Source organism: Eubalaena glacialis, chromosome 14, assembly GCF_028564815.1.
Source record: "Eubalaena glacialis isolate mEubGla1 chromosome 14, mEubGla1.1.hap2.+ XY, whole genome shotgun sequence".
NCBI lineage: Eukaryota > Metazoa > Chordata > Mammalia > Artiodactyla > Balaenidae > Eubalaena > Eubalaena glacialis.
The window spans coordinates 20834885-20846417 of NC_083729.1; the positions used below are offsets into that span (position 1 = coordinate 20834885).

The following is an 11533-nucleotide window of genomic DNA, read 5'->3' on the forward strand; positions in this document are numbered from 1 at the left end:
GGATGGGGGCATTCTCCACTCCACGCAGCATGGGTCTGGGTAGAGCGACACAGTACTTGCCAGTGGCCATAAAGAGGGAAAGGGGCTGCCTTCTAGCTAAAAGCCAGAATTTCTCTAGCTTCTAGTAGAAATTGAAATTCTCTTTATAGGAAAAAAGTCATTATGGAAACTTAAGCTGGGAGCATATAAAATATGCCAAAAGTTCTGGTTTAGAGTACGATTTGTTTGAGAGTTGGTCCAGTGGATACTTCCGGAAGTTGATGTCCATACAGCCTGAATGAAACTTGTTTTTCTCCAGTGCATTGAATGTATTTTTAGTCATTTAAAAACCTTACCCTAATCCCTCTGAAGAGGTAAAAACCTTAATTACACATGTTGTACAATGCTAGTAACTATCATACAATTTTTAAATCAAGAAGCCTAAATGTAAAAAAAGGAAAAAGAGCTTAAATTACCAATGGCCTGTTTATCTATACAAGAGATGCTCATGTACCTGTGCCCTGTGCCCTGTAGCTGTCAGCTTGATTGCTTCCGGCCAGTGTGATGTGGTCGTGGCAGGCGGTGTAGAGTTAATGTCTGACGTCCCTATTCGCCATTCAAGGAAAATGAGGAAGATGATGCTGGATCTCAGTAAGGCCAAGACTCTGGGTCAGCGACTGTCTTTAATCTCTAAATTCAGATTGAATTTCCTGTCACCCGAGGTGAGACTTCTGAACACTTACATAAAGACTTGTGTTGCCGAAGCATCCCATTGCAGAGATTTAGACTTAGGGAAGACAGCATGGGTTCAGTTATGCTCTAGCAGTTGCAGATTCTGTTAGTTACAGGGAAAGGTTAATTATTTGGTCCAGATGGAAAGAAAGAAAAAATAGTGGTTCGAAGATTTGAATTTGTAAGCCCTTTTTAGAGATGCCCTGCTCAGAAAGAACTTCCCTTGTCTTGGTCTTGATTGATAGTAGACTTTAACTTTCCCAAATAACCCTAGGTGTGGTATAGCACCCGTTAACAGTGTGCCTGGTCCTGAATATCTCCTTTCCCAGCTTCCAGCAGTGGCCGAGTTCTCCACCAATGAGACCATGGGCCACTCTGCAGACCGACTGGCTGCCGCCTTTGCTATTTCTCGGCTGGAACAGGATGAGTATGCACTGCGCTCACACAGCCTGGCCAAAAAGGCACAGGATGAAGGACTCCTTTCTGATGTCGTGCCCTTCAAAGTACCAGGTAAAACAGTTTGCTTAACTTTGTAGAGGAGAATGCTCTTAATGCTCTTGATATTTGTTAGGGAGTTCTGAATTTCTTCTAAAACTCCAAAGACCCCGAGTGACTTTCCAGTAAATATGATGGTTCTCTTTCCAAAACACTCAGCCTTTATTCTTAAACATGGACTCAAGTTTCAATCCTTGTTGTAACAGTAGGTAAACATTTTTTTTTTTAAGATTTTATTTTATTATTTACTTATGTATTTATTTTCGGCTGTGTCAGGTCTTAGTTGCAGCACGCGGGATCTTTGTTGAAGCATGCGGGCTCCTCGTTGCGGCGCGCAGGCTTATCTGTAGTTGTGGCGTGCGGGTTTTTTCTCTCTAGTTGTGGTGCACATGCTCCAGGGTGTGTGGGCTCTGTAGTTGTGGTGCGCGGGTTCCAGAGCGCGTGGGCCCCGTAGTTTGCGGCACACAGGCTCTCTCGTTGAGGCGCGCGAGCTCAGTAGTTGTGGTGCACAGGCTTAGTTGCCCCAAGGCACGTGGGATCTTAGTTCCCTGACCAGGGCTGGAACGTGCGTCCCCTTCATTAGAAGGTGGATTCTTTACCACTTGACCACCAGGGAAGTCCCTGGTAAAACTTTTAAAAAGAGAAGTTTTTATGTCTCCTTTAGATCTTGCAGATATGTTTTAGTTCTTATGTGCATGCCTGTTTTTAAAATTCTTCACTCATATCTCTTCTGTATAGAAGAGCCAAATGTGAATGAATATCTTAAGAAAATAGGGTATCCTTTCTAATGTTAAATCATTTAGATTATTTCCCAGAAGTCTTAAGAATTTATTTTCAAATTTGGTAATACCTTGATAACTATAAAAGGCTTACTTTTTAGTGAATATCTGTGGTTTACATTTTATTTGTTCTTGTAATTTTTAAAGTGTATTTCTCTGGAGAAGATATATAATGCTTGTGGTGCCTTAGAGTTAAAAACTTCATATTTTTATAGGAAAAGATACAGTTACTCAAGATAATGGCATTCGTCCTTCCTCCCTGGAGCAAATGGCCAAACTAAAACCTGCATTCATCAAGCCCTATGGCACAGTGACAGCTGCAAATTCTTCTTTTCTGGTAACTATGTGTGCTATATGTGTTTACTAGTGATCTTTTATATTTGTGTACTCTCAATAGAAAAGCCTGAAATAGAGGTATTTGTGTGTATTATGAATAGAGACTTAAAAATATACTTCCTCATTACAAAGATAATATTAAAATAGAATTATAGCTTTTAAAACCATAGAAGTCTCCTGACCCAGTCACCATTCTGATACAAAAAGCTGTTCCCTTCAGGCACTTCAGCAGTCAAAAAACTTTGACTGCCTGCGCTAGGCACTGGAGATAAAAAGAACAGCTTATTGTAATGTAGTGAGAAAGTGCTGTGAAGACTATAAGCATAGGCTCTTGGGGAAGATACATAGATGGGTGAGTCAAAGAGGCTTCTTAGAGGAGGTGACCCTTGCTCAGAGAATCTTGAAGGACGAGTACAAGCCAATTCAAATAGTGTATAAACGGCATTCTAGGCAAAAGGAACAGCAAATGCAAAATCAGGAGTTATGAGAGCAAGGACCTCTTTGGGGAAAAGCTTGGTTGGAACATAGGATATGAATTCAGGGAGTCATGTAAGACTTGGAAAGTAGGCAGAGAGAGTGACAAGATACTTCTCCTAGCTCTGATTGTTAGAAAATTATGTTTTATGCTGGCCCCCAAATTACTTTCCTATAAGCATCATGGAATAAATCTACCCTCGTTTTCTGTTGTTGTTATTTTACTTATATGCAGGTAGCTTCATGTCCTTGCTTGGGTTTTTTTTCTTCTCCTCAATTGAATGTCCCTGCTGATTCTGCTTCTGCTTGGGAGATGTGGTTTCCCTTCTCCTACTACCTTGGGTGTAGTCTTCTGGATATAGTTCATCTGGTCAATGTTTCTTTTACAGTGTAACTCCTCTACCCAGATATACAGTCTAGAAACATAGGCAAATGTTTGACATATTTGACTTTGGTAAATGATGATTTAATGCCTGCTCTTGAGCTCGGGCAAGGGTGCCTGAAGTGGTTCCAACACGATGGTGTACCACTCTGTAAAGCCTGAGTGGTGAAGGGCTGGTTAGGTGATTATTTCCAAAACCAAGTTGGATGATAGGGCCATATGGTATGGGTTACACTCTTGGCAGATCTGAACCCCCTTGATTACTTGTGGGGTGTGCAAAAGGTTCAGGTTTATTCATCAAAAATCAGAAACACGAATCATCAGAGGTAATGCATCACAAATACATGGATTTTCAGAGATTTTGTTAACGTACCACATTCACCGCAATTTTGCACAACTGCACATTGAATATATTATTGATGTGATATCATTATGTATAGTCACCTGTGTTTCCAGACTTCATGCCCGCCTATCAGTAGTGGCTACATAGCCTCTTCAAAATTACTGAGTTATAAAAATATGGTCTGATGTGGTAGAAATTGTTTTGATTTTGCAAATTATCTAGAGAGTAGTTTCCTTTCCTTTGGAATTTTGGATTTTTTTTTTTGTTTTTTTTGAAGCAATGGTAAAGGGCTTTTGTGAGTGGTACTTCTTTGTCCCCCAACTTCTCAGCTGTCAGTTGGAAAAAAGCATGTGGGGTAGGTCCAGAGAGGGAAGGCCATGGTTCTTATGTTCTCAGCTATCTACCTATTTCTTCTTCTCCCATTGTTATAGTCTATAAATAGAAGAAAATCACCTCGAAGCCACAGGCAGGAAGCAGCTGGGAAACAGTCCAGAAAATGTAAAAATAAATCAGTAAACAAGAGATTTTTTTGGAGATTGTTTTAATTCATAAAATTCCTCATATTCTGCACTAAAAGCAAAAAACTTTTAGTTTATCATGAACACATATTTCTAGAGTTACCTATTCTCCTCATCCATTTTGATAATTACGGTACTTTCTGAATAGGCTCTTCTACCCTCGTCTTCCAAAAGTGGGTCGGTGTGTGTGTTTGAATTGTGACTTAACGATGGATAAAATGAAAAGATTTTGTTATATGGAGGCACTGTATAAGTGTCACTGGTTGGTAGATTTAGGAACAGGGCATGGAAGGTGGCTGAAGAAAGACCACCAGAGGGGCTGCAGAATTTAACATTTTTGTTCCGGTCAACATTTCAGACCGATGGTGCATCTGCAGTGCTGATTTTGGCAGAGGAAAAAGCTCTGGCCATGGGTTATAAGCCGAAGGCATATTTGAGGTAAAGTAAGTGGTCAAATAAATTGCCTCTGGTTTCTTTATTTTAGTACTAGAGCTAACTCCTCTATTTTTTTACCTAGGGATTTCATGTACGTGTCTCAGGATCCAAAAGATCAGCTTTTACTTGGGTAGGTAGCAGTGTATATCCTAGGATTATAATGAAAAATATTTGGTTACCAATGTTTCTTACATAGATTTTAAAGTACATTAAGCCCTGAGTTCATAATTGGCTTGTGAGTTGGGTTTTTTAAATAATAATAATCTTTTATGTTGCTTTATCATTTTATAGTTTTAGAGTCTTTTCCACTTTTTCCTATACTTTTCTACTTATAATTACAATATATATACGATTTTGCTTTCTTGTTTTACATTAAGATGTCATAAGCATTTTTTTCATATTGCCACACACTCTGCAACAGTCTTCAGAATAGCTTTTTATAAAAGCCTCCTAATGTTTAGACTCCTCTCCCTCCCTCACGAGTCTCTACCCTCACTAGCCTCCATTATGTCCTTTAACTAGCCACGCCCCTTCTGATGCTCTGCCCTTTGAACTCTGTGTTCTTCTAGCTCTTCACATTATTAAGTTGTCCTTCTCGTTAATTGTTTACTTGCTTATTATCTATTTCTCTGAGTCCAGAATATCAACTGCAAAGGGCAGAGGCCATGTCTGTTCAGTTTAATATTGTATCACCAACACTTAATATTTGTACAGTAGAATCAGTGAGTGAGTGGAAGACACTCTGATAATTATGTAGAACTCAGTTTGGGGAATATGAAGGAGCTCTTAGGTTAAAAATTAAAGTTTTAATATTGTATCACTTATTTTTTTCTTTTCAGACCAACATATGCTACTCCAAAAGTTTTAGAAAAGGCAGGATTAACAATGAATGATATCGATGCTTTTGAATTTCATGAAGCTTTCTCAGTAAGTCACTTTAAAGACACATATCAAAGGACTATAATCATTTAATATGAGTAAAACAAGAGTGGAGCTTTATATTTGAAGTACTGACTTATACTGCTGGGAAGGGCATGATGGGAGGAACCCAGGGCTACACACACAGTGCTGAAAAACATACCTTTTGAAGCTATCACTTTGAGGCCCTTCAAAAGTACCAGATTGTTTCTTTAGGAAATATTCACTGAAAACTGATTTCAAGATTTGCTTAGCTTTAAAGTTAGACAAACTCAAAGAACGCCTTGAGGGACATTACTAACAAGGTCCTTATTGAGTTATTTTCCTTTCTAGGGTCAGATTTTGGCTAATTTGAAAGCCATGGATTCTGATTGGTTTGCACAAAACTACATGGGTAGAAAAGCCAAGGTAAGTTTCTGGTTAAAAATATGCTCGAGGAACTTCCCTGGTGGTCCAGTGGTTAAGACTCTGCACTTCCACTGCAGGGGGCGCGGGTTCAATCCCTGGTTGGGGAATTAAGATCCTGCATGCTGTGCAGCATAGCCAAAAAAAAGTTTGAATTTCCAAAGCACTTTAATATTTGGAGCTTTAATACCTGCTAATAAAAATATGAAGAGGAAAGCTGCTGCTTCTTATGAAGAATTTTGTGTTTCATTACATATATTTATTTCTTAGTTGAAAAATACCTCCTGGAAATTCTTTAGAAAAAAATAAAAGCAAGGATAAAGAAGATGTGGCACATATAAACAATGGAATATTACTCAGCCATAAAAAGAAACAAAATTGAGTTATTTGTAGTGAGGTGGATGGACCTAGAGTCTGTCATACAGAGTGAAGTAAGTCAGAAAGAGAAAAACAAATATCATATGCTAACACATACATATGGAATCTGAAAAAAAAAATGGTCTGAAGAACCTAGGGGCAGGACAGGAATAAAGATGCAGGTGTAGAGAATGGACTTGAGGACGGGGAGGGGAAAGGGTAAGCTGGGACGAAGTGAGAGAGTGGCATGGACATATACGCACTACCAAATATAAAATAGATAGCTAGTGGGAAGCAGCAGCACAGCACAGGGAGATCAGCTCGGTGCTTTGTGTCCACCTAGAGGGGTGGGATAGGGAGGGTGGGAGGGAGACGTAAGAGGGAGGAGATGTGGGGATATATGTTTACACAAAGCTGACTCACTTTGTTATACAGCAAAAACTAACACACCATTGTAAAGCAATTATACTCCAATAAAGATGTTAAAAAACAAAAAATAAAATAAAAGCAAAATTTTAGGTTGTCTTTGTTCATCCATTCTGATGTTAGATGAAAAATAAATGGGCCCTTGGCTTTCAGAATTGATTTAGAATTTCTTTCTTTTGCAGTAAAATAACTTGTGATTTGTCTTAAGTTAGTTACTTCCCTTTATTGCCATTACTACCTGTTAACTACGAGCCTGGCCTGATTCTTAAGTAAACTCATCTTTATATTTGTGTCTATTTTTGTGGGAGCCAGGTTGGATCGCCTCCTTTGGAGAAGTTTAACATCTGGGGTGGATCACTCTCCCTGGGGCACCCGTTTGGAGCCACTGGCTGTCGGTTGGTCATGGCAGCTGCCAACAGATTACAGAAGGAAGGAGGCCAGTATGGGTTAGTTGCCGCCTGTGCAGCTGGAGGGCAGGTATGTCACAGAAACTTCATAAGAGCTTCCAGAAAGTCATTTTCTTGGAAACAAAACAAATTCATCCAAGAATGTTTGATTTAGCTTAATTTGAAACAGTCTTAGAGTGATTTTTCTGATGACAGACAACCGGGAAAAAAGCAGCCCATTTTTGTGGGGAGGGAGTACAACTTTAATTCTGATAGTACTTTGAAAGGAAGAATCTATTTAAATCCAAGTTATTTTTTTTCCCTAAAATAATGTTTGTGTTTTTTGTTTATAAAAGTTATATATGCTCCTTATGGAAATCATGAAAATACGAAAAGTATTTAGAAAATAAAATTATAATCACTTATAATCCCCTCATCAGACACTATCATTATTCACACTTTGATATATTTTCTTCCTTAATAATAAAATTTTATTCATTTATCTAGTCACCATGAGACCTTATCCATAAAATCTCTCCAAGTCTTTCTTGAGAACTGAACTATACCTTAATGGAGAATTAATTTGCCTCTGGATAACCCTTTGCTATTTAGCTGAGGAAAATTATGTTTTTCTACAGATTTTTTTTCTATCTGCTTTACTTGTGTTACTGACGAAACTTCCTACCTGCTATAGCATTTCACTGTGGGAATAAAATCCAAAAGGAAGGCTGGTTGTAATCTTTTTTTTTTCCCAACCCTGTTGGAAACAGATTTGATTTTTCTCCAGATAACAGAAACTATCTGTTGCCGACCAAGATGAATAAGATATGTAAAAGTATAAACATCTTACATTTAAAAGCCTTTATTTATGGCTTTTTCTCAGAGACTTTGAAAAAGCAAGGGATCAGTTATTTTTAGGTTGGGATATTTTAGACTTCACGATCAGAAGTATTTTCTAATCTGTGTAACTTCATTTACAGAAAACCATGGTAAATCAGGACTGGAGCCCTCCCTCTTATCTTTCTATGCCAAGTTTAAACGAGGGAGGTAACTAGTGCATAGCATTGTACATAGTGCATAGTCCACAGAGGTTAATGTCCTTTGGTTTTGAGTGTTTGTTCCCTAATTTTTTAACCTAGCACATAGAGGATTAATAACACAATACTAGATGCTTTTGTGGATGAACAGAGAATAATATCCAGTATTATTACTTACCTCTAGAAGTTTACAGTATAGTGAAGAAGGAGATGATGCATCTTAGAAACTAGATTAAACTTGGCATTGTTTCTTCAAGAGCCAAATGAGTGCTACAAACATGATTAGATCAAAGGAGGAATCCATCATTGTGGATCAGGATTTCTCAGCTTTGGCACTAGTAACATTTTGGGCCAGATAATTCTTTGTTGGGGGTGAGGGGACTGTGCTGTGTGTTGTAGGGTGTTTAACATGGTCTCTACCCACTAGATAACAGTAGCAAACCACCCCCCTCACTCCCCACCACCCCCCCGCCCCCCTGCCATACACACACAGTTGGGACCACCAGAAATATCTCCAGACATTGCTAAATGTCCTCTGGGGAGGGGAGGGAGCAAAATCACTGCCGTTGGGAACCACTGATCTAGTGCAATATAAAAGATTTGGAACATGAAAACAACACAGTTGAAATAAAACAGGAAAAGGAATATTCTACCTTATTATGGGTCCTTCTAGGACAACCCCAAGTCAGTCAAACCTTCCCATCCATGTTCTTTTGTTTGCTTGTGCCTGTATCAAGGTATTTAGCAGTTTGTTTTGAAGTACAGTGTATATTAGATTGAGGATACAGACCATATAGCAAAACTTTGTACCCACACAGTGTTCAGCTTGGTGCCTTATAAATAATAGTTGCTTAATATTTGTGGGGATTAAATTGAATCTAGAAGCAGGGAGATTAGTTAGGCTATTAACTAGTTTGATAGCAGTCCAAAAGATAGAATGACTATGATTATCAGATAGGATTTAGACTCATGAAATCATTAATTTCTATACTAGGTTTAAACTAGGGAGATAACTTGGATATAGCACTGTGCCTAGTACTAGGAAAGGGATTTTCTACCTTTTTACCTTTGTGGGACCTCAAATCATCATCTTCACCTGCATAGAGTAGTAAAGAAGAGACCAGGTTTTGGAATCATCTGGCCCCAAGTCCTGGCCCTGTTACTTAATAGCTTTGTGGATTTGGATGAGTAACTTAACCTCTCAAAGCCTCAGTTTTCTTATCTAGGAGAGAGAGAAGGCTGTTGTTGGATTCACTGTATTGCGTTTATTTTTATGCAGCTAAAAAAGCCCCTCTGGCTTATTTTAATAGTAACCACTTACGGAGCATCTACTAGGAGTCAGACTCTTCTAGATAGACTCTGATACACATGTGTATACATGTATGTGTGTGTGTGTGTATACATACACACTTTGTATGCTATCTGATGCTCACAAAAACACTTTGAAGTGGGCACCATGAACCCCATTTAGAGAGCAAGTTGAGGTTCAGAATGGCTAATAACTTTCCCAAGATCACACAGTGTTTGAATGGCAGAGCCAGGATTAAGTTCCAAAGCCTATATTTTTCCCATTGTTCTATGCTGCCTCTGTACTGGCTGGATTCATTGCATTTGACTGCTCTAATTGAACTTTTTTTTCCTTTACAGGGCCATGCTATGATAGTGGAAGCTTATCCAAAATAATAGATCAAGAAGAGGTGACCTGGAGTTTCTGTGCAACACTCACCCTAGGCAATGCCATTTCAATGCACTACTCAGTGACATTTATAGTTCCTAGCTCCTCTTAGGAAAACAAAATTTGTGGCCTTCTGTTAAGTACTTTGCAGTTAAGCCTTTCCAGTGTTCTGAGCTTTCCAATAATCACAGCTTATTACTCTTTCAGGAATTTCTTAGTTACCAGAATCTCTCAACAGTGATAAGTTTAAGCAATTGTGTTTGGTCTCTATTTTTATGAAAGACTGAATGAGTGGTTGCAATTTTGGAAAGAATTTAGCTGAGATTTGGAATCACCTTTGTAACATTTGCAAATTATAGCTCATTCCTATTTGTGACCTAAAGATAAATGTTTTCTATAAAATGCAAACCAATGTGCCTAAATTTAACTTAATTATGGAAAGGTAATTCAGAATCTAAACATCACTGAAAATTTACAGTAAATGTTTAGATATATAAATACCATGTTGGTTAACCTTAATAAAGTAGAGAAGTATCAGAGAACCATTTGCCTTGTTTTATTAGAGGTAAAAGGTGGTTCTCTTGGCTTAGGGACAGATTTTGCCTTGGATTACTCATTTGTAACTTCTAACCATTTTAGTCAACCATGAAGCTGCTAGGAACATAAAGAAGGTCCTGCTTTAGAATAACACCATTTTTTCCCCAGTGCCCAATTGAAATAAATTTATTTTACTGTTTGGAGATGTTTCTGTTTGCCGGGTTTAATGAAATGTAAAGAAATTTCAAAAATTTGGTCAACATACTAAAAATTCTCTCAGTTTTTTGACAACCAAACTGCATTAAATAACATGTATGCTAGTGCATTGCAGAAAAAAAAGTCTCAGTTGCAACCATTCGTGTGAATTTCATTTAGGTCTATGAAAGTTACTGGCAATCAGAATCATACTCTAGTTCAGGGACAGATTGGGCAAGGGAGCAAGTGCTAACCTCTTAAAAGGTTATTTGAGAGTCCCAGCTTTATTTCCCCATGATTTCATTGGTGAATTACACCTAATGTGAGTTTTTAATACTGCAAACCATTATATTTACATATCACAAGTATTAACTCTAGATAAGTTAAATATAAAAGATAAAAACTTTTTAAAATTTAGAAAAAAAATACCACTATGACCCTTAGGTTGGGGCGGGGAGAATTGCTTAAATAAGACATTTAAAGTGTTATCATAAAAGAAAAGATCTATAAATTTGCCTATGTTGAAATAAGAACCTTTGTTCTTTATATGATAGAGTGGAAAGACAAGCCACAAATGGGGTGAAGATACAGATATAACTTACAAAGGATGTGCATATATATATCTTATCAAAAATATATCTTTTATATCTCTATCATATCATGCATATGATCGATACCTTACAAGATATATATGATATAGATATATTTTACAAAGGATCCAGGGTGTATACAGAATTCCTGTCAATCAAAAAGAAGAAAGATAGGCCCTGGTGATCCAGTGGTTAAGACTCTGGGCTTCCACTGCAGGGGGCTCGGGTTCAGTTCCTGGTTGGGGAGCTAAGATCCCACATGCCGTGCGGTGAGGCCAAAAAAAAAAGAAGAAAGATAACATGGTAAAATATGGCAAAAGATATTAACAGGTATTTTTTTAGAAAATAATGTACAAATGCAGAATAAACATGAAAAGATGCTCATTAGTAATCAAGAAAAACCAAACCAAGATCATGATGAGGTATTATTTTATACCTACTAGACTGACAGAAATGAACAGGACTGAGAATACCAAGCGTTAGTGAGGATGTAGAACAGTAGGAACTTTTTATACACTGCTGGTGAGAATGTAG

The 11533-nt window shown here is 37.9% G+C and overlaps 1 protein-coding gene across 3 annotated transcripts in view; it reads left to right on the forward strand.

Annotated features, from left to right (window-relative positions):
- The window catches only part of HADHB (hydroxyacyl-CoA dehydrogenase trifunctional multienzyme complex subunit beta), a 37170-nt gene extending 26753 nt beyond the window's left edge, over positions 1-10417 (forward strand). For 2 of the 3 annotated variants that reach the window (XM_061168468.1, XM_061168467.1), the window contains exons 8-15: positions 514-701; positions 1041-1221; positions 2201-2322; positions 4397-4476; positions 4556-4603; positions 5313-5400; positions 5725-5799; positions 6892-7155. In XM_061168468.1, the coding sequence (XP_061024451.1) occupies positions 514-701; positions 1041-1221; positions 2201-2322; positions 4397-4476; positions 4556-4603; positions 5313-5400; positions 5725-5799; positions 6892-7140 (1031 nt within the window). In that variant the 3' untranslated portion in view covers positions 7141-7155. Of the gene's footprint in view, positions 1-513; positions 702-1040; positions 1222-2200; positions 2323-4396; positions 4477-4555; positions 4604-5312; positions 5401-5724; positions 5800-6891; positions 7156-9649 lie in introns of those variants that run through there. The other variant, XM_061168469.1, reaches the window with a different exon arrangement.
- The last annotated feature ends 1116 nt before the right edge of the window (positions 10418-11533 follow it).